Here is a 22,366-nt window from a genome sequence, read left to right on the forward strand (position 1 = left end):
GGCAGGTGGAGGCCATCGAGTACTACACGAAGCTGGAGCAGAAGCTGAAGGAGGACTACAAGCGGGAGAAGGAGAAAGTGAACGAGAAGCCTCTGGGCATGGCCTTCGTCACCTTCCACAACGAGACTATCACTGCCATGTAAGCCCTGCCTGCCCACCGCAGCCCCCAGGGACCAGCTGGGGCTCCAGGCCCTGGTAACCGTGTCCCCCTCCCCTAGCATTCTGAAGGACTTCAACGTGTGTAAGTGCCAGGGCTGTGCCTGCCGCGGGGAGCCCCGCGCCTCCTCCTGCAGCGAGTCCCTGCACATCTCCAACTGGACTGTGTCCTATGCCCCTGACCCCCAGAACATCTACTGGTGAGCAAAGGGGGAGAGCAGGGCAGTATCGTGGGGCCGAGGTGGGCGCCAGTGGGGGAGGAGTGGGGAGGAGAGGGAGTCCCTAGGTGTCCCTGGGGGCAGATCAGGCATGCGGCCCTGGAGTGATGCCTCCCCACCTTCCCAGGGAGCACCTCTCCATCCGCGGCTTCATCTGGTGGTTGCGCTGCTTGGTCATCAATGTCGTCCTCTTCATCCTTCTCTTCTTTCTCACCACCCCGGCCATCATCATCACCACCATGGACAAGTTTAACGTCACCAAGCCCGTGGAGTACCTCAACGTAAGGCCCATGCCCGACCCCTCCATGCTGTGTCCCAAGATGCAGATACCAGGCCCCAAATCCCTCCTCGGGGGAAGCCAGATGCCATCCTGCCCAGTCTCGCTCCTGTTCTGTTTTCCAGCCTGGCCCCACTAAGAAGGTCCCACACGACCATGGGCTGCCAACCTCTCTGTGCACTTCCTGAAGGCTCCCTGCCTCCCGCCCCCCAGGAGAGGCCTCCCTTGAGTTTGTACATACCTAGAGGGGCTCCCGGGGAAGAGAGAGAGCCTATGTCCACTCCTAACTGACCATGTGACCTCAGGCTAGCCCTTCTCCAATCCCTTGGTCTCTCCAACTGAAGAATGAAAGGTTCAGACCAGATCATTGGCTTCCAAACTTGGACTCTAATGCCTTTACCAAAAGGAATCTTTCATGAAACCCAATGAGGAAAAGCAAGATCGCTCAGATGGCAGTAGTGAGGGACCACTTCTGCTGGTGTCCCCTAGTGAGAACACATGGCCCTCCTGCCACACACAGAGCAAACCTCCCTGGAGCCTCAAAAGTTGACAGGAAGGCACTTTGAAAATCACTGAGTGATAAGAGCATAGTAGATGAGACCCAGGCTGCCTGGGTTCCGATCCCCAGCCCACTGCTTACTAGCTGGATAATTTACTGCATCTTATTTTGCCTCTCATCTGTAAAATGGGGTAATAACGTTGTAGGAATTAATACATGAAAAGCACATGATCGGTGCTTGGCACATAGCAGGTGTTCAAAAATGCTAACTACTAATATCGCTCACCCTGGGATTGCACATATGGCCCTGGCCATCCCCCTCACCCCTTGCCCTCTAGATGTTCTGGACTTCTGACATGCGGCCCTGAGAGCTGGGGGGCCCAGGGCTCAGTAGGGGAGGGGCAGGTGAGCAAAGCAAATGAGGCTCACTAGACTGCCCCCGCCTGACGCACCCCCCCATGCTCTCTGCAGAACCCCATCATCACCCAGTTCTTCCCCACCCTGCTGCTGTGGTGCTTCTCAGCCCTGCTCCCCACCATCGTCTACTATTCTGCCTTCTTTGAAGCCCACTGGACACGGTGAGTCACCCCTCACACAGCACCTCCCTGTGGCCCTCCGCCTCTCAGGCTCCTTGCCTGGGCAGTCCCAGAGCTGGCAGGGGAGGGATGATGACCAGCACCCTCACCTCGGGAAGCCCCCCTCCTTCCCAGGGAGCCCCCCAGGACACCACACTAGCTGGGGGAGAAGGCACGGGGGCTGGCTCACCTGACCTGTGCCCCCGTGCCCCCGCCCCAGCTCCGGAGAGAACAGGACAACCATGCACAAGTGCTACACCTTCCTCATCTTCATGGTGCTGCTCCTGCCCTCGCTGGGACTGAGCAGGTGGGCTTCGGAGGAAGGGGTGGGAACTGGAGTGGGGGGCTGCAGGAGGGGGTGGGGGAGCAATCCAGGCTCCCACCTCCTCTACAGAGTCGGGAGCCCAATGTCTGGGGAGCATCCCCAGAGCTCGTGGATGGGACTCGCCCCTCCCCTGGTGTCCTGGGCCATTCCAGCCACCCCTACCTCTCCTCTCCTGTCCTCTCCTCTCCAGCCTGGACCTCTTCTTCCGCTGGCTCTTTGACAAGAAGTTCTTGGCTGAGGCAGCTATTCGGTTTGAGTGAGTAACAAGGGTCCCCAGGGAAGGAGGCCAGATGATGGGGGTGGGTATTCCCCCACAGGAGGGTGCAGCAAAGCTCCCGCTCCTGCGGCAGGGAAGAGAAGGGGGCTTATATCACAGCTGGGCAGGGTCGTCCCAATGGTTGCTGTCTAGGGGTCTCGGGATTCTGAGGTCACCCCTGAGGTGTGTTCGGGGCCTTGAGGCCCATGCTCTGAGGGTTTCTATGGCAGCCTCTGGGGCTTGTATCCTGAGACTAACCATGGGAATCTGGAGCTTCACTGCGAGGTTGAGAGGGGTCTGCAGTGGGATCTCGGTGGGGCTGTGGGAGGGAAATGGGGGCTCTTAGAGGTACCCCTGAAGGTCTCTGGAGCCCACACCTTTGCGTATCTATGGAAGGCTCTTGGGCTCACACTTCGGAGCATGGGTTCTGGGAACACCTCTGAAGTCTTGGGCTGTTACTCAGCATGTGCCTGTGGAGTTCTCCATGGGGCCCCTCCCCTGGGAATTCCTGTCAGGGGGTCTTGGGGGACACATACTAAGTCTCTATATAGGGGTGCAAGCTCTGGGGGACTTGCTGTAGGCCCTCTGTGGTAATCTTGGGCTCACACTTGGGGTGTCATGGGTACTGACAAAGGTCCCTGGGTTCTCTCTCTGGAGATCTCTGTCCGAGGCTACAGACTCTGGGAGTAATTCTGGGTGAAGTTAAGGTCTAAGGCAGGGAGCCTTCTGAGTTTTCCTGGGGCTCACACCTTGGCGGGTCTTTGGGGTCTCATGAGGGTTTGGCTGTGGAGATCTCAGGCAGTCATAGCCTGAAAACTGGTGGCCTCAGGGGTCTTGAGCACTGTCTCCGTGAGTCTTTATGGGGCTCAAGCCTCCGGGCTCGCTCACACTCACACTGAGTGTGTCTGGGGTTACTTTGGCAGCATCTGTGGACACTCTGGCATCTGCCTTTGGTGTTCATACCTCAGGGGACTGGGAAACGGGTGCTTTGAGGGCTCAGCTGGAGGGTCCACTGAGGTGGAAGAAGGCACCTTGAGGGCGCAGGCATGCTGGCAGTGGGCACACGGCCACTGGGTCCCCCAAGGGTGCAGAGCTGGAGCGCCTGGTGCCCGCAGGTGCGTGTTCCTGCCAGACAACGGCGCCTTCTTCGTGAACTACGTCATTGCCTCGGCCTTTATCGGCAACGCCATGGACCTGCTGCGCATCCCGGGCCTGCTCATGTACATGATCCGGCTCTGCCTGGCTCGCTCCGCCGCCGAGAGGCGCAACGTGAAGCGGGTACGGCCCGCACAGCGCCCCCTGGTGGGCCCAACCAGAAACAGCGGCAGCCGTGCTCGAGTGTTGGGGCACAAGGGTGCTGGGAATCCCAGAGCCGAGTTCCATGGCCCTGGGTTATCCCCTTCCCATCTGGGGCCTCAGTTTTCCCACGTGTACAGCGATGTGTCGACATAGCTAACCCTGAAGGCCCTAGCCAGTTCTGACAGTCTAGTGTTCTGTAATAGGTGTTGGGGGAGGTCTGTGTCTAGACCTAGGGTCCCTCTGCCCTAACCTACAAGAGGGCTCTGGGCATCCCATTCCCAAGCCGACCCACCTGCCAACCCCTGATCCCTCGAAGTCCCCTCCCCACGCCCTGTCACTGTACCCACCCTGACCTCTGTCTCAGCCATAGCTCCTCTCTCCATCGGCTTTGCCCTGCCCTGCCCTACCCTGGACAGTGGGTTCCTTTCCCCCATGGCTTCTTTCCTGGCCCCAGGGTTCCTGGCCCCCTCCCTCCTCCCTCCTCCCACCTGCCCTGAACCCCTCCAGCCCAGCCCTCCCCACCTCCCCTCCCTGAGCCACCCTCCTGCCCATCTCCCCCCCAGCATCAGGCCTACGAGTTCCAGTTTGGCGCAGCCTACGCCTGGATGATGTGCGTCTTCACGGTGGTCATGACCTACAGTATCACCTGCCCCATCATCGTGCCCTTCGGTAGGCACCGCCGCGCCGGGACCTGGGCCCTGCTCGGGGGGACCCAGGATCTCTCCCACTCCACTCTAGCAAGGCAGGCCATCTGAGTGGACAGGGCCCCGGCTGGGAGACCCGCCCCTCGGGCCTCCCGCCAGGTCCCTGGCTCAGTCTGGGGCCTGGCCTGGGGGGAGGAGGGGAAAAGCCATGTCAGCTCAGGCTGGACCCAGCTGGTATACTGGGCCCTTGGGCCAAGTCTCCCCAACACGGCCACACTCACTCACCAGTGCCTTCACTCAAGTGGATGTGCTTGGATACGTCACATACCCACTGAGGTGTCCACACACACACTCCTACACAGGCTCCATGGGCACACATGTACACAGCTCTGTAAACTCAGGAATTTGGATTCTGGGGTGGGATTTCATGGAAATACCCCACTGTAGCTAAACCATGTGACTTGGGCAAGTCCCTCTTCCTTCTGAGCAAATTTAGCAATGTTTCTCTTCAGCCTCATTATTACCCCTACTAGTGGCCTCTCCTTTCCCCCCACTAACATCCTAACCCCTTCACTGCCCTCCCTGGTTATCAAAGGCAGCAAACTCCCAAACTAACCACCTTGTCTTCATTTTAAATTTCCCATTCCCTCAGCCTCCAGGAAAATAGAACTTACCAGCTAATTAATACTCATCTGTTCAGGGACAGGGATAGATAAAATGATACGGGTTTTACGAGGATGTTTGTTGACCCAAACAAAAGGCTTTCTAATAGAATTCCTAGTGAGGGGCTTCAGAGGGAAAGGCTCGAAGCAGAGGAAGCTGAGGTTCTGTGGTCCTGCAAGGAGTTTGGGGCTCTGTCCTGCACTGGGACTGGGCAGAAGAAGGGGAGCCAGCCCTTTGGTGACCTCAGAAGGCCCAGGACAACCGTGATGGACCAAAAAGGTCCTGCAGTGCTGGTGCCGAGGTCAGGGCCCGTGTGGCTTCCCCCAGGGCTCATGTACATGCTGCTGAAGCACCTGGTAGACAGGTACAATCTCTACTACGCCTACCTGCCGGCCAAGCTGGACAAGAAGATCCACTCGGGGGCTGTGAACCAGGTGGTGGCCGCGCCCATCCTCTGCCTCTTCTGGCTGCTCTTCTTCTCCACCATGCGCACAGGTGAGGGCCATCCACCGCCCTCGGGACCGGGGGTGGGGAGGGCAGAGGAGAGTCCCGCCAGACTCAGGCAGAGCAGGCCACAGGAGGGGGGCCGGGGGTCACAGGCCAGGGGCCTGGGGTCACAGGCCAGGGGCCTGGGAGAAGCCACAGCTATGGGAGTGTAGGACTGCACTCAGAAGGGAGCAGAAGCCCCGGGAGGAGCCCAGAGGAGAGGAAACAGCCCATTCTCTGCCTTCCCCCCACACACCAGGGTTTCTAGCCCCTACGTCCATGTTCACATTCGTGGTCCTGGTCATCACCATCGTCATCTGTCTCTGCCACGTCTGCTTCGGACACTTCAAATACCTCAGTGCCCACAACTACAAGGTGTGGGGCGAGGGAGGCAGGGGGAGCGCTGGGAGCTGAGGGCAGGGGCAGCAGGGATGACAAGAGGGTGTGGGGTCGGGGTTGCAGCTGAGGGCAAGGGCGTTCCCCTCACTCCCTGACTCATCCTGGGCCCCTCAAGATTGAGCACACGGAGACAGACACCGTGGATCCCAGAAGCAATGGACGGCCCCCCAGTGCTGCTGCTGTCCCCAAATCTGCGGTGAGTGCCCCGCTCCGTGGCCAAGGGTGGGGAAGGGCCTCTGGTGGAGACTCAGCCCCAAAGCTGGGTGTCCCATTAGTTGTCCAGAAAGGGAAGCCTGTTCCAGACACCGGAGTGGTGGGGAGCAGGTGCAGGGAGATGTCTGGCTTCACCGGGTGGGAGCTGCACCACCTCTTCCTGGGAGGAGGACCACTGCCCCTCCCCCCGCAGGCCCTGAGATTCCCCATCACCCCCTCCCCACGAGGGGCAGCTGTACACACTCACCCCCGCAACCCTCCCTCTTCAGAAATACATCGCTCAGGTGCTGCAGGACTCAGAAGTGGATGGGGATGGGGGTCCTGGGAGCTCAGGGGACGAGCCCCCATCGTCCTCGTCCCAAGATGAGGAGCTGCTGATGCCGCCCGACGGCCTCACGGACACAGACTTCCAGTCTTGTGAGGACAGCCTCATAGAGAATGAGATTCACCAGTAAGGGGAGGGGGGCCCTGGAGGCCACACCCTGCCCCCACCCCCCGCCCCACCACGGACACTAAAACGCTAATAATTTATTAGATCTAAAGCCCTTTCCTCCCCCCTTCCCCTGCTTTCATTAAGGTATTTAAACCTGGGGATTTCACCGCTCTCCCCCACCACAGAGGGAGGGAGGGAACCCCCAACCTCAGTGAGGAGAGCCCCGAGCCGGCCCCGGGGCAAAGAGGGGTGTGGACAGGGTTCCCCCAGATCAATGCCCCCCTAGGCTGGTATCGTGGTCAGGAAAGGGTTCATGAGAGCCAAGCGGGGTACCTCGTGCCATGGCTGGAGACCTGGGGGGGCAGGTGGATCAGGGGCTGCCTCCCCAGCTCTTATCTCTCCCCCAACTCCCCCTGGGATCTGGCACTCCAGGGAAGTGGAGCCTCCAGCCCCTACGGGGTTGCATGAGAGGGGAGGGGGTGCTGAGCGGGAGGAAGAGTCAGGCCCTGAGCCAGGGGGGGTGACCTGGGGGTGGGGGGTGGGCATGGCTGACACTGAAAAATGGGTTTTTGCACTGTTTTTTTTTTTCCTTTAAAATAAAAATGAAAAGCTCAGAGGCAGGTGTCTGATTTGTGCTGCTGCCCTGGACACATGGCTGGGGTCCAGCCACCCTTCTGTTGGTCTGGAGGACCTGTGGGGTCTGAGTCCCTACATGACCTGGGCAAGAGACTTCTTGAGTAGAGCCTCAGTTCTCCGTCCAGAAGAGGAGAGAGCAGCAGGAGGGGCCTGCTATATTCACAGTGCCAACCTTGCCGCCACCCTTCCCTGCATTCCTGTCACCTCTGCCTCTGTCCCCTGCCCTGAGGAAATTGTAGAACCAGCGAATGCAACTTGTACACAGTGGAGCTAGGACAGGGTGGAAAAAATCTTAGGATGTTATGGGAGCTTAAAGGCAGGATATCTTGTCTCATTCAAACCTTTTACTGTTCATCTGAGAAAACTGACGTGGAAAGAGGAGTGATGACTCAAGGACCCACAATTAGGCCCAAATGGCTTGCATGGTACCAGGTGCCTTCCCCGGGGATTGTTGAGTTAAGCCAGAAACACCATCATCACCCACTCTGAGGCATGCCAATGGCCTAATTATGCCAAGAAGAATGACGTGGGTTGAATTGTGTCCCCAAAAAGATATGTTAAGTCCTAACCCCCAGAACCTCCACATGTGACTTTATTTAGAAATTGGGTCATTGCAGAAGTAATTAGATAAGATGAGGCCATGCTGGAAATGGGTGGGTCCCTAACCCAATATGACCGGTGTCTTTACAAGAAGAAGAAGAGAGACACAGAGAAGGCTACGTGAAGACACAGACGCACAGGAGAATGCCATGTCAGTGGCTTCTGGAAACAAGGCTTTCAAGATAAAAAAAAAAAGTCCGGTTGGGTGTCAGGGACAGCCCCTTCCGGGAAGACTTGGACTGAAGGAGAGGGACTCAGACTTGTCCTGAGTGGACAGCCAGCCTGGTGGTGGCCTCTGGGGTGGGGGTGCTGAGTCTCCCATCCCTGCAGGGAGATGGCCCTTGGACTGGTGGGCGGAGACCGGGCAGATGAAGAGGGGCTCGGTTACTGACAGCCCAGCCTGTGGGGGACAAGTGGGAAGGAGGCAGCTGTTAAAAATGTGCCACTGATTGAAGAATCCCACTGCAATTAGAGAGTTCTGAGGGGGGGGGGGGTCCTCTGGCCCCTCCCCCCAGAACCTTCAACTGTCAAGCACCAAGCGAGCCACCAACATGCTGCACTCCCCAGGTAGGCGCTGTTGGGGCTTGTCCCACTCCTGGCCGACTAAGGCCTAACCCCAGGAAAGGGGCTGTGTCCCCTTGAGGGTGACTCCTCCGTCAGACTGGATGCTCCTGAGGCACAGGAGCTGAGCCTCTTCCTCAGACAGACCCACCAGGAGCCCAACCTCGTTGTTTCCACTGAGAGGCTGGAGTCAGGGAGAGGACAGGGTCCAGGCACCCTGCTGTCACAGCCACACGGGAAAAAGGCTTTTGTGAGCAAAGCCCAGTGGCTGTTAGAGAAATAAGGGGCACCCTAGACCCAGCCTCCAGGCTTCTTGAAAAGTGGAGGCCCAGTGGGAGACACCAAACCCCGTCTAGACAACACCTTCATTTCCTCTCAGCTCTGGAAATTGACCTGTCCCTAAATCTACAGGGAGAGGGGAGCTGCAGCCCCCACCCTCAGGGATGACTGACTCCCAGTCCGAGGGGGGAGACATGGTACACACACAGGACAGAAGGAGTCCTATCCATTCACGCCTTGTTTCCACTTACTGCTCTGGCCTCTGCCTGTCCTTCCCACAGCCAGCCTTGTCTGTCTGTCTGTCTCAGCTTGCCCAGGACCCTGGCCCTGGAGATGGGGCTGGGCTCTGTCACCCCCTCTGGAGACATTTCTGTGGCTAACTGTGGTGGAGTGTATGTGCAAGTCCTCCCTGCCGGCGCTGAGTCGGGAGCTCAGACCTGGAGGATTGAGAATGCGGGATCTTAAGCAGATTTGGAGTCAGGACAGTGAGCAGTGACTCCTCGCCTGGGTGATGATCGGCAGAGGGCTCCAGGGAGATGAGCGAGGTGGCGTTTAACGCTCACCGCCTGGGTGGGCCCTCTGATGTTCTCAGTTTTCTTGGACTCCAGTACCTTCTGTGATCCTTCCAGACCCTGGAGCGCTTCGCACACTCATTCCTGTGGGCAGCTGGGCAGGCCTCCAGGCAGCCCCAAGGTGGAAGGGCTGGAGGCTTCCCTCACCATGTGGGGCCTTGGGCCATTCACTTAACCTGGGTTTCTCACCCTCCACACTCCTGGGGGCAGGATCTCTTTTTGTCATGAGGGCTGTCCCGAGCACTGTGGGATGTTTAGCAGCGTCCCTGACCTACTACACACATCGGATGCCAGTAACACCCCTTACCCCACTCCTCAGTTAGGACAAGCAAAAATGTTTCTAGCCATCTCCAAGTGTTCCCAGAGGGCGTGATCACCACCACCACCACCACCACCCTCAGTGAGAACCGCTGACTCACCTTCTCTGGGCAGGCCCTGAGTTCCAGCCACCCCCGTCACTTGATGGCAATGCTGGGTGAGGACCAGGCAGTGAAACAAAACAAGTTTTGAATTCTCCTCCTTCTCAGGTCCTTCCTCTCTGGACTCTCTTCATCCCCCAAGGTCCCCTTCACAGCCTTTCCCCAGGCTCTCTGGGCAAAAAAACAAGCCACTTATTTTCCCCCCACCCCCACACACATATTCCACATGCACACAGACACACAGATAATCCCCAGACACACATATTCTCCACGGACACATACAGAAACAGAAACGCAGACATACACCCACACACACCTTCTCCACAGACACACACACACACTCCACACACACACATTCTCCAAAAATACATACACACACACACATACACTCCACAGAGACGCGCACACTCACACACACCCTTCTTCATTTTCCCCTAGTCTGATGGCGTAGGAAGGTGCTTCCCTGACCATTCATTCCTAAGAGAAGCCCAGAGGGCTTGGGTTGCAAGAGAGAGCTGGAGGGAACGGGGTGGGCAGGGACTGGCGAGGGGAGGGGGAAGAACTCCCAGATTCTGGCTCCACCCACCCTCTTCCCTGCCCTGCACCCTGATCTTCTAGAACCAGGAACTCATGGTGTACCCCACCCTCAGGAGAGCGGGTGGTCTTAGAGTAGAAAAAGGGGGTCAGTCAGTACCCCCCAGAACCTCCCTGGTAATTCCGCCAACCTGGTGGCTCTTTCTGGGGCCCCTCTTCCCTGCCTCTGTGGCCTGTGGAGCTGAATCTGAGGAGGGGGCCTGGGGAGGTCCTCTCTGTGCTCCACGCAGAGGAGTGTTTGCTTCTGACTCCTCGGTGCCAGCACAGAATAAATGCTCCCTGTGGGAAAAACTAAGATACATAGACCTCCTCCCTTCCAGGAGCCGCCAGGAACATCATTCAAAATATTTATCGAGTACCTACTATGTGCTCGATACAGCAGCAGGAATACAGCAGCAAACAAAGCAGGCCAAAAAGTCCCTGCCTGCGTGTTTCATTCTATGAGGGAGGCCACAGATAAACAAAATATATAGTATATGGGGGACTAGAGGAGGAGAGTAGCCGGGGGTGGGCAGGGCAGGAGAGAGAGAACATAGCTTCACAAACATAGATGAGAAATTACTGGGGGAGAGTATAGCTCAGTGGTAAAGTGTGTACTTAGCATGCACAAGGTCCTGGGTTCAATCCCCACTGCCTCCATTAGCTCTGAAAGTGTTTCCAAGCCCCTGCTGGGCCAGGAACTGCATGAGACCAAGGGAACCTGAAGGTGGACGGGGGCCCCATCTCCACTCTTGAGAACTCATCACCTCAGAGTGAACAGACAGACCACATCAGACAGGCCAGCAGGGACGGGTGTCCTAACAAAGGAGAGTGTTGGACACCAGGGTGGCCCTGACTCCACACAGGCATGTCCAGAGAAGCTTCTCTGAGCAGGTGGCATTGAGCAGGGACTTTTCCCAGTGGACAAGATGTGTGCCTGGGAGCAGAGGCGCAGAGGCAGGAACAGTCAATGCACCTGAGAAACAAAGGCAATCTGTCCTCCAAGGCGCTGGGCTGGTCCGTGGCAGCCTGGGTGTTTGTCAGGCTAATAAGCTGAGGGAACAAGGGTCCTTCATGAAGCCAGCGAAGTCCCAGGAGACACTGATAAGGGACGGGTTTTCAAGGTTCATCCGTACCATAGCATGTCTCAGCACTTTATTTCTTTTTCTCATTTGAGGTACAGTCGGTTTACAGGGTTGTGTTAGTTCTGGTGTACAGCATAGTGATTCAGATATACATATATATTTTTTTTCATTATAGGTTATTGCAAGATATTGAATACAGTTCCTTGTGCTATACAGTAGGGCCTTATTTATCTATTTTACATATAGCAGTTTATATCTACTAATCTTTATTTCTCTTTATTGCTGAACAATATTCCATTGTACATCATATAGTCTTCATTTTATCTGTTTATCTGTTCATTAGCTGATGGACATTTAGGATTTTCTCCACTTTTTTGGCTATTGTGAATGCCGCTGCTATGAGCATGTGTGTACAAGTTTTCGTGTGGACATATATTTTCATTTCTCTTGGGTATATGTACCTAGCGGTGAAATTGCTGGATCTGGATCATACAGTAACTCCGTGTTTAACTGAGGAAACACTAGACTGTTTTCCAAAGTGGCTGCACCCTTTTACATTCCCACCAGCAGCATACAAGGGCTCCAGTTGCTCTGCATCCTTGCCGACACTTGATATTACCAGTCTTTTGGATGAGAGCCATTCTAATGTGTGTGAGGTGGTATCTCCTTGTGACCTTGACCTGCATTTGTCTGCTGACAAATGAGGAGCATTTTTTTCATGTGATCATTGGTCATTTGTGTATCTTCTTCAGAAAAACACCTATTCAGGTCCTTTGCCAGTGCTTTAATGGGGTTATTTGTCTTTTTTTATTATTAAGCGGAGGCCATTTTCACTGACAAGGGGATGGTGGCCCACATCAACCAGAGCCGACTCAAGGCCAAGGGCTTGGGCCAGCACCACAACGCCCGGAACTACGACAACCAGAGCTTTGAGGAGCTGCGAGCAATCTGCCTGCGGAAGGGGGAGCTGTTCGAGGACCCCTTATTCCCTGCCGAACCCAGTTCACTGGGCTTCAAGGAGCTGGGCCCCAACTCCAAAAACGTGCAGAGCATCAGCTGGCAGCGGCCCAGTGTGGGCACTGGGAGGGGAGGCAGAGACTCACCAGGGGTGGGGGTGGTAGTGACGCCCCAGTCCCCTGCATCATCTCCACTCCCCACCACCCTATCCTGGCCCTGGGCTAGACTCCACCTCCATCAGGGCCAGGGACAGCTCTGGACACACTTTTCAGCAAAACCTCTCAGATAACCCCTGGGAGGGTCACTCACCGACCTTTGCTATCAAAACCTAAACTCTGCCAAGCACTCCCCCTGCCCCCTCCCTGTCCTCGTTTCCCCCTAAAACTCAGAGGCAGGTGTCATTTCCCAGGGAGGTGGGGGGGGTGTCCTGGCTCTCTGAAACCTTTATTCCCTCACTGCAGCAAATCACAAGCAATCCTCAATTCATTGTGAATGGGGTCTCCCCGACAGACATCTGCCAGGGGGTACTCGGTGAGTGGGGAGCAGGCAAGCTGGGGGGCAGGGGTGATTCGGGGAAGAGGGCTGAGGTCAGGGAGTGCCAGAGTGTCTTCTGAGGCTGGGGAACTGGGAGCCCCAGGTTCAGATGGCCTCTTCTGTTTCCCTGCTCCTCCTCTCGTCTGGACTGCACCCTCACATGCTACCACTGGGGAGTAAGCCAGGGTGCCACACTGTCCTGCTCCCCAGCAGGCCCCCAGACACACCTTCCTCCCCAGAGTAGTCCCTCTGTTGCCTCCAGACCCCTCATTGCATCTTTAGGGATACGGCCAAGGTGAGCTTCCTCTGGGGCTGAATTCTGTCCCATTTGTGGCAGGGAAAAGGACAGGGTGTGGGCAGGGCAGAGGCCAAGGAGACCTCAGGCCCCACAGCTGCCGCTGGGGCTCACCAGGCTGGAGGGGCCCTGGGCTGAAGAAAACTTGCTTCTCCCTGGGTGCCATTTTGACAATGATTGGAATGTCCTTAACCTCCTTTTCCACCCTCTGCCTCCTTCCAAGGGTACCTCAGGCAGTCAGGAGGGCTTGATAATCACAGAAGCTTTCCAGTGTCCTCAGCCTTAGCCTGGCTCAAGTACCCACACTGGGCACCCTGCCCACAGCCCCACCCACACATGATCTCCCTGAGATCCCGGGAGAGATGACAACAGATGACCTCTGACCAAGAATATTGCCCGTGTCCCAGCTCGGGTATAGAGTCCCTTAGGTCTCCAGGATTATGGGGGTGACTTCAGGGAGAGACATCTTGATCGCTACACCAGTGTCATCATGGGCTAGAGGTGGGGGGCCATGGGGAAGGGGGCTGGCCTTGTTTAAGAGACGGGAGGTGATTGGCTGTCTTCCAAAGACGGCAGGTCCCGGAGGGAGGAGCAAGACCAAGGCCAAAAATACCTTCTCCCCAAATCCCAAAACAAATGCAGCTGGCCCTAATTTGTGACTCTGCTACTTAATGGAAGAGAGAGAGAAGCCCCAGCACCTGTCCCTCCTGCACTTCTCCCTTCTTGCTTCCTCCCCGAACCCTCCCTAGTGGGAGGGCGGAGGGAGGTGCATCTCTGTGGAGAGGGGCCACAGAGCTGCTCCAGCTCCTCTCATACACAAAAGGGAGTGCTCAGGGCAAAGCCCTTCCTCTGTCTCTCCAGGGGACTGCTGGCTGCTGGCTGCCATCGGCTCCCTGACCACCTACCCCAAACTGCTGTACCGCGTGGTGCCCAGAGGCCAGAGCTTCAAGAAAAACTATACTGGCATCTTCCATTTTCAGGTGAAGAGCATTTGAAAGCCAGAGTTTATTTGTGGTATGTTCCTCTGTGTGTGTGTGTGTGTGAGAGAGAGAGAGAGGAAGAGAAAGAATTAGTATCTACTCAAGTTTACCTTTTTTCTCTTCTTTTTGAAAAATGACATTCATTAGGGTGGATTTTTGCCTAATTATCAGAGAAACATCTCACTAAAGAAATTGTGTTAAGCTAACTTTTTAAAGCCAAAGAAAATAGTTATCAGTTCCTGTCTCTCCCGTTCCTCCTGCTTTCCTCTCTCTGTCTCTGTTTCTGTGTCTCTCTCTTCCTCTCGGTAGATACACACATATGTATATGGACATGTGTGTATGTGTATGAGTGTATATGTCATTGCAGCCTCTGTCGCATAGTTTTTGTAATCTGCTCTTTAAAATTAAGCAACATGTGGTCAAAATCCTCATGTCATAAAATCTTTCTCAAAGTCACAAGAGTTTTCAAGACCTCAGAAATCCTAAAGTCCAGGCTAGGTCAAAAGGCAGGTGGATCCCTCTGAAGGCCACGGCAGAAGCCCCGGAGATGAGGCTGGGGGCAGATTCAGGCCTTTGATTGCCTTTCTGGGGGGTGGGCTCTCTGTCACTGCTGTGTCACTGGACCTGCCACCAGGAGGCGCTCGTATAACAGAGTCATCACACAAGGAGGGGTGTGTGAGGGGTGTGTATATGCATGTATGTGTGTGGGTGTGTGTCTGTGTGTGCATGTGTGTGTACGTGCTTGGCGCCACACCCCACTGAGTCCCACCTTGCTGCCCACAGATTTGGCAGTTCGGGCAGTGGGTGGACGTGGTGGTGGATGACCGGCTGCCCACAAAGAATGGCAAGCTGGTGTTCGTGCACTCAGCCGAGCGCACTGAGTTCTGGAGCGCCCTGCTGGAGAAGGCGTACGCCAAGTGAGTGCCCCAGCCAAGGGACTGGGCTTGCCTCCAAGCCTGCCCTGACAGCTGGCAGCGACGGGGGCATCTGGAATCAGGGGAAGAGGCAGGGGGACAGCAGGGCATTCCTCCTTTCCCTCATTGCGCCCTCGGATGTCCAAGCTCACAACTGCCTCCCAGAGCCCAGACAGTGCCTCTTTGTGCCCACAGGCTGAATGGATCCTATGAAGCACTGTCAGGGGGCAACACGGTCGAGGGCTTTGAAGACTTCACGGGGGGTGTGACTGAGAGCATCCAACTCCAGAGCCCCCCTCAGAACCTGCTGAGGATGCTTAGGAAGGCCATAGAGCGATCCTCCCTCATGGGCTGCTCCATCGAAGTAAGTTGTGCTTGACCCTGCCTCAGGGCCTTTGCACCTGCTGTTGCCTTCACCTGTAAGTTTCTTCCCCCAGATACCTGCAGAATTAGCTCCTTCTCATTCACATTTTGATTCAAATGCCCCTTCCTCAGGCTAATCTTCCCTACCTCTCAATCTAAATTAGCATCTCCGAGCCCCATTTCCTCTCTACTTTGTTTTGATTTTCTCCCCAACATTTATCACCATCTGAAATTGTCTTACTTACGTATGTATTTATTCACAGCCTATCTTCTCCAGACAGATTTTACATTCCATGAAGGCAGTGACCTTAAGTCCTGGGACTTAAGATGGCACTTGGCATGCCGTAGAGACCCAACCAATATTTGTTCCAGTAAATAAGTAAACCCAGAGTGCCACTGTATGACCCAGCAATTGCATTCTTGGGCATCTACCTCAGAGAAATGAAGACTTATGTTCACACAAAAGCCTGTACCCAAATGTTCAAAGCAGCTTTATTCATAATAATCAGAAACCGGAAACAACCCAGATGTCTTTCAAGGGGTGAATAAACAGACTGTGGTGCATACATACCATGGGAAACTATTCAGCAATAAAAAGAAATGAATTATTGATACATACAACAGCTTCGGTGACTCTCAAGGAAATTATGCTGAATGAAAAAAGTCAGTCCCCAAAGGTTCCATACCGTGTGATTCCATTTATATGACAGTCTTGAAATGACAAAACTTTTAAAAATGGAGAACAGATTAGTAGTTGTCAGAGGTTAGGGAAGAGGGTAGTAAGAGGTGGATGTCAGTTATAAAAGTGAAACACAAAAGATGCTTGTGGTTATGGAAATGTTCTATATTTTGACTGTGGTGGTGGATACAGGGAACTACACATATGATAAAATTGCATAAAACACACACAAATGAGGACGAACAAAAGTGGAGACATCTGTATAAGACTGGTGAATTGCGTCGACATCAGCATCCTGGTTCTGATACAGGACTCTAGTTTTGCAGGAAAACTACCACTGGCAGAAATTGGATTCGGGGTGCACGGGATCTGTGTTATTTCTTACAACTGATGTGAATCTACAATCATCTGAAAATACCAAGTTAAATTTTTTTAAAAAATGTACCCAGAGAGTCCCCACCTCTCTTCAGGTGCCCCTGTCCCTCTGACCAGATCCTGAGTTCCTTCCCTTCCTCTCTGTTCCATAGATCACCAGCAACAGTGACTTGGAGACGTTGACCCAGAAGATGCTGGTGAAAGGACATGCTTACTCAGTGACCGGCCTGCACGATGTGAGTCTGACCACTGCGCCCCACACAGAGGGGCATGAGGAGGAGGGCTTCTCCCACCCTACGCGCCTGACCTTTGCCCACTCTCCGCCCAGGTGTTGTACCACGGCAGGATGGAAACACTAATTCGGGTCCGGAATCCCTGGGGCCACATTGAGTGGAATGGAGCCTGGAGTGACAAGTAGGTGTCCCTGACCAGCACTCTGGGGTGAGGGGTGGCGTGCACAGCAGGCCCACGAGCAGGGCCACGCTGCAGAGGGGTCACCCTGGCACCCCGTCTGGGAGGACACCTGCGCACAGGGTGAGCCCCTCCCCTCTAGACTCTGCATCTAACCAGGACCCCAGCAGGCAGACATTCAGGGGTGAGGGAACCCCTGGGGGAGGAACCAGGTGCCTCTAGAGCCTCGGCCCCTCCCCTTCCACTGCTTGTCTCTGCTCCAGCGCCAAGGAGTGGGAAGAGGTGACCCCAGACATCCAGAGGCAGCTGCTGCACAGGAAGGAGGACGGGGAGTTCTGGTTGGTGCTACTTGAACAGGACCTCCTCCTGTGCCCACACCCTTCATCTCCCCACCACCCTTCCACCCATGCCTTGGATGTGGAGGCTCCAGGGGGCACCTCTGGTGTGGGTGTGCCGCTGATGGGCCCTGGATCCCCCTCCACCCCAGGATGTCCTACCAAGATTTCCTGGACAACTTCACCCTCCTGGAGGTCTGCAACCTGATCCCTGACACGCTCTCCGAGGACCACAAGAGCTGCTGGCACACCACCTTCTACGAGGGCAGCTGGCGGAGGGGCAGCACTGCAGGGGGCTCCCGGAGCAACCTCGGTGGGTGGGCGAGGGGACTCAGGGGGCCCAGGGTCACAGGGGTCAGGGTCCAGCTGATCCCACTGGGCCCTGTTGAGGAGGCGGGCATGTGGCTGGGAAGCCGGGCCCTCCTGGGAAGGGCAGAGCCGTTCTGACCTGCTTCCTCCACAGACACCTTTTGGACCAACCCCCAGTTTAAGATCTCACTCCCCGAGGAGGATGACGACCCAGAGGACATAGAAGCTGTCTGTACCTGCCTGGTGGCCCTCATGCAGAAGAACTGGAGGCAGGCAAGGCCCAGCGGAGCCCAGCTGCAGACCATCGGCTTTGTCATCTACCCGGTGGGTGCCCAGCTTGTCCCCCAGTCACTCTTGTTCCCCCAGGGGCCACTGCCCCGCACCCCCAGCCTGGACTGGGACCCCCTCCAACTGCTTCCACAGCCCTGGCTCTTTCTTGAGTGGTGCATTGTGCTTTCGAGACAGGGCTGGCACCTGGGGAGCACCTCCTCTGTGCCAGGCTTTGTTCCAAAGTCCTTTTGAATAGTAACGCCTTTAATGAAGAGGATGGAGATTGGGAGCCAGAGAAGTGAGGTCACTCATTCAAGCTTATACATCCAGGTCCTGGTTTCCAGGCCCTCGAGACTCCTGCACCACCCCCAAGCCTCCCTGCAGATGCCCCAACATGAGCGTGGAATCTAAGGGCCAAGAGAGTTCCCCGACAAGTGTTTCCCAGCCCGTGCTTTGCAAAATCCTAGGAATGCCCATTCGTCCATTCACTTATCCAGCCTCCAGTGCCTCAGTCGTGAACAAAAGCAGATGCGAGCCTTGCTCTCCTCCTAGGCTGTGAGTCCCCCAGCTTGACAGAGACACCCGAAGTCATTTCCAAGGTCAAACTTGGCCCTTCAGGGAAGGCCTCTTTTCTCTGCCCCCACCGGAGTCTCACAGTGCCATCAGCATCTTATGGGCTCTGGTCATCTCTACAGGAGAGCAACCTACTTATCTTGGTTTAACCCACCTTTTTACAAGCTTACGTGTGCTCATTCCTCAACTTCAATAATCCCCTATTAACTGCCTGCAGGAGATGAGAGCTCCATGGAAAACACACTCCCAGATTTTCATCCCAGCTCTTCCACTGCTCAGCAGTGTGAGGCTGAGCAAGTTCTCTCACCTCTGGGGAATCCGTTTCCCACCCTTAACCTACAGTGGTAAAAATTTCCCCTGGCAAAACTGCGTGTTAACTGCACTTTGCTGTGCAAAGCCAAAGGCTGATTAATGCTGGGACTTTCAGCTGTCAGAGCCCACGTCCCTCCCTCCCCACCACCAGCACCCCGATGCCCTATACATCTCCAACGCACACATGCACGCACACGCACACACATACGCACACGCACACACATACGCACACGCGCACACCTCTGACTTCCACAAGCCTGAGCTCCTTCACCATCCTGGTGATCTGACCCTCTTCTCTCTTCTCTTCCCAGGTCCCTAAGGAGGTACAGAAGACGTGAGGCTTGATCCTGGGCAGACACCCACCCCACCTCCAGCTGCACGTGCATGAGCCAGGGGTGGAATTTGGTGAAGGGCTTTGGGGGACACTGGGTCAGGGTTCCAGCACCCTTGGGCCCTGGGTGGGAGTCAGAGAAGGAAGCTGGGGGTGGCATCCAGGCCCCCCCACAAGCCTGCCCAGCAAGGCCTCACCGTGGAGGTCCCTGTCTCCCTGCCCTCCCTTGCGGGCCCTGTACCCACCTCCAGGACACATACAGTTTCAGAACCTCCAGGACATCCACTTGAAAAAGGACTTCTTCATGAAGTATCAGGACCTCGGCTTCTCAGAGATCTTCACCAACTCGCGGGAGGTGAACAGCCACCTCCGGCTGCCCCCCGGGGACTATATCATCATTCCCTCAACCTTTGAGCCCCACAAGGATGCTGACTTCCTGCTTCGCGTCTTCACAGAGAAGCACAGCGAGTCTTGGTGAGGGGCCCCACCTCACTGCTCCAAGGCCACCTGCCCCAGAGCTGCAGGAAGTCAAGCGCAGGGAGCAGTCATCTGGTCCCCTCCCCCTACATCTGTTCCTAAATCACAGTCAGAGAAACTGAGGCATGGGGTGGGGAAGTCCCAGGTAGTAGCAGAGCCAGAACCAGAACCCAGATCCCTTGGAGCCCGTCCCCTATTGCTTCAGACACATGACATGACCTCCCCGACCACCCCACCAGAATCCCTGGCTCTCCGACCCCTGCTAACTCCAAGCCTTCTTCCATTTTTGCCCAGGGAATTGGATGAAGCCAACTGCGCCGAGCTTCTCCAAGAGGTGAGGGGAGGCTGTGGGGTTGGGGGATTGGAGGAAGCGTGTGGGGCTGTGGAGGAACTCTAGACTGGGTGCCTGTCCCACCCCTTTTCCTCCAGGAGAACATCTCCGAGAATGACATAGACCAGGACTTCATACGTTTGTTTCATATAGTGGCAGGTGGAGAGGTGAGAGGCAGAAGGCTGGAGGCTGAAAGGAGGGGGATGGGAGCTGAAGGGGCCAGAGCAGGGGCTCATGGTCCCCCTTCCTAGGGCAAGGAGATAGGCATGTATGAGCTACAGAGGCTGCTCAACAAGGTGGTCTCCAAATGTGAGTCTTCACCCACCCTCCCTCCCACAACCCTTCCCCGCAGCCTGCACCCCCACCTTAACCACCTGGCCCCCACATCCCGAATGTGCCCTGCTCATGCCTCCTCTTCTCCTCCCTCCCCCACAGTCAAAAACCTCAGAACCAAGGGCTTCAGCCTGGATGTGTGCCGCTGTATGATCAACCTCTTGGATGTATCTTCCTGTCCAATGGGCAGTCTTGTCTGATGCTCCCCTGCCCCTGCCCTCTACCCCTGAGCTTGGCCTCCCAGGTGGCCACCTCTGTCCAGCCACGCCCTCCTTCCATATGGGGATTAGGCTCTGTGGTAGCAAAAGAGGCCAGTTCCTCTGGCTGTTACCATAGTTATCATTCGGGACCCTTCGGTCTTGTGCCCCCACCTCGGTGAGTCCCTCTGCCTCCCAGCCCCCAGGATGCCCTCCCTGCCCCCTCCTCTGATATCCTTGACCACCCACTAGAAAGACGGCTCTGGCAAACTGGGGCTTCAGGAGTTCCGGATCCTGTGGAGAAAAATCAAGAAATGGACGGTAAAGGGCATTGAGGAGGCAGTTTATGGGGATGAGAAAAAGATCTTCAAGAGGGATGGAGACTAGTATGGATGGAGCTGGAACAGGAGCCCCTGACTAGACAGACAGACAGACAGACAGACAGATACAGACACACACACACACACCCCCCAGGATAGTCAAAATATTCAATAACCAGTATAGCGCAGGTATCAGCCAGCATAAAGGACACAGGCAGAGAGCCCTGGGCAGGGTGCCAGGAGATAACCCTACAGTCACTGGGTGATAGGAGTACTGGGGGCTCAGAGCTGGGCCATCACAGGGGGCCCCGGGAGACTTGGGTAGCAGGTGTGAAGCATTTTGTCACTTCAACCACCATGCCATGTGCACGGTCCTACCCTATCTGTCTGTCCCTTCAGGACATCTTCCAAGAGTGTGACCAAGACCACTCAGGCACCTTGAACTCCTATGAGATGCGCTTGGCAATTGAGAAAGCAGGTGGCCAGGGGGCAGGAGAGGGCTTTGGAGCAGGGAGCAGGGAGGCAGCAGTCAAGAGGCCTGGACTCTCCCCCTCCGCACCCCTCTCTCTCCCAGGTATCAAACTGACTAACAAGGTGACACAGGTTCTGGTGGCCAGGTATGCAAACGACGACATGATCATTGATTTTGACAGCTTCATCAGCTGTTTCCTGAGGCTGAAGGCCATGTTCAGTGAGTCAGGCGCCTGCCCACTCCCCACCCTAGGCCAGGGGACCACTGGTCTTCTCCCACGTGCCCAAATAAGAGCACCCCTCCAGAACCCCTGCCCCTTACCGGGCACAGATCATCTGGGTTCAAATCGCAGCTCCACCACTTGCTGGCTCTGTTGCCTTGAGCAAGTCATTTTATCTCTCTGTGCCTCCATTGCACAGATGTTACACATCCATAAATGTAGGTAATAGCACTGCCTGCATAGGCTAGAGGTACAGATTAAATTAGATAGTGTTTGGAGAGCACTCAGAACTGGCCCTCATTCGTTCGCAGCAAGTCCTTATCATTGAGTCCCTGCTCAGTGGGTTTAGCTGGGGAGCAGGGAGGAAAAGCTTCTTACACCCTTTCTGACATCCTCCCTAGTGGCGGGAATGGGTCTCGCAGACCACTGACTTGGCTCCCAACCCTTTTCATCTTTGCCTCTTCCCCAAAACAGCATACTTTCTAACCATGGACCCCAGGAATACTGGCCATATTTGCTTGAACCTGAACCAGGTACATGGGAGGGATCTTGGGCACCCCCTACCCTGCCACGGCTACACCCGCCCTTTACTCTCCCAACATCCTCCCCCACCCCCACCGCCCCCCTCCTCTGATTGTCTTCTCTCCCAACAGTGGCTGCAGATAACCATGTGGGGATAGAGTCACTGCTGGAGCCAGGCTTCCTACCACCACCACCAGCCCCCCGGGGCCTCTGGCCTGGGGAGGGGGTTACTCCTTGCTGCCGTCAGCTCTGCAGTCTCTGCTGGTGGAATGGGCTCCAGGTAGTAGCGCCTGGGCCCCAGACACCGGGCTTACTCCAGCAGCGGGACCTCCAGGCCCACCCTCCCAGCTCCAAGTGCTTTTCTTTAACACTAGCCAGGCTTCTGGCTGGATTTACCCTACAGTCTCCCTCCCTGTCTGAGTACATTTCACTAAAAATTAGACGACACTTCCCCTGTACCCCCTGGCTGGGAGGCTGGGAGGCTGGGAGTCTGTGCACTCCTCTTGTGCTGTTCACATCCGCCTGCTTCAAGGCCTCTCTTCTCCCCCCTCCCTCCTGTGCATTATTTTAATGAACCACACATGGCACTGGCTTCTGCGTCTCTGTGTTTCTGTGCCAGGAAAAGACGGGCAGGGGTGTAAGTCATTTGCTCAGGACCAAAGGAGGGGACCAGGTAAGCTCTCAGTTG

The 22,366-nt window shown here is 55.8% G+C and overlaps 2 protein-coding genes across 4 annotated transcripts in view; both read left to right on the forward strand.

The window, feature by feature from the left end:
• The window catches only part of TMEM63B (transmembrane protein 63B), a 23,589-nt gene extending 16,533 nt beyond the window's left edge, over window positions 1-7,056 (forward strand). For all 3 annotated transcript variants that reach the window (XM_032463164.1, XM_032463163.1, XM_032463165.1), the window contains 12 exons: window positions 6-139; window positions 219-356; window positions 502-655; window positions 1,622-1,728; window positions 1,946-2,032; window positions 2,241-2,306; window positions 3,422-3,584; window positions 4,169-4,274; window positions 5,240-5,407; window positions 5,658-5,773; window positions 5,913-5,993; window positions 6,280-7,056. In XM_032463164.1, the coding sequence (XP_032319055.1) occupies window positions 6-139; window positions 219-356; window positions 502-655; window positions 1,622-1,728; window positions 1,946-2,032; window positions 2,241-2,306; window positions 3,422-3,584; window positions 4,169-4,274; window positions 5,240-5,407; window positions 5,658-5,773; window positions 5,913-5,993; window positions 6,280-6,465 (1,506 nt within the window). In that variant the 3' untranslated portion in view covers window positions 6,466-7,056. The remainder of the gene's footprint in view (window positions 1-5; window positions 140-218; window positions 357-501; window positions 656-1,621; window positions 1,729-1,945; window positions 2,033-2,240; window positions 2,307-3,421; window positions 3,585-4,168; window positions 4,275-5,239; window positions 5,408-5,657; window positions 5,774-5,912; window positions 5,994-6,279) is intronic.
• Window positions 7,057-8,163: 1,107 nt separating this feature from the next.
• Window positions 8,164-22,320, forward strand: CAPN11 (calpain 11). Its single transcript, XM_032463171.1, has 22 exons — window positions 8,164-8,246; window positions 11,987-12,240; window positions 12,587-12,656; window positions 13,816-13,934; window positions 14,718-14,851; window positions 15,044-15,212; window positions 16,418-16,501; window positions 16,594-16,679; window positions 16,940-17,014; window positions 17,164-17,324; window positions 17,475-17,644; window positions 18,787-18,798; window positions 19,069-19,280; window positions 19,578-19,617; window positions 19,713-19,781; window positions 19,866-19,923; window positions 20,050-20,114; window positions 20,397-20,465; window positions 20,864-20,942; window positions 21,039-21,155; window positions 21,631-21,689; window positions 21,810-22,320. The coding sequence occupies exons 1-22, from the start codon at window positions 8,231-8,233 to the stop codon at window positions 21,834-21,836; spliced, it is 2,145 nt and encodes a 714-aa protein (XP_032319062.1). The 5' UTR covers window positions 8,164-8,230; the 3' UTR covers window positions 21,837-22,320.
• The last annotated feature ends 46 nt before the right edge of the window (window positions 22,321-22,366 follow it).

The sequence above is a fragment of the Camelus ferus genome, chromosome 20 (assembly GCF_009834535.1).
Source record: "Camelus ferus isolate YT-003-E chromosome 20, BCGSAC_Cfer_1.0, whole genome shotgun sequence".
Classification (NCBI taxonomy): Eukaryota; Metazoa; Chordata; class Mammalia; order Artiodactyla; family Camelidae; genus Camelus; species Camelus ferus.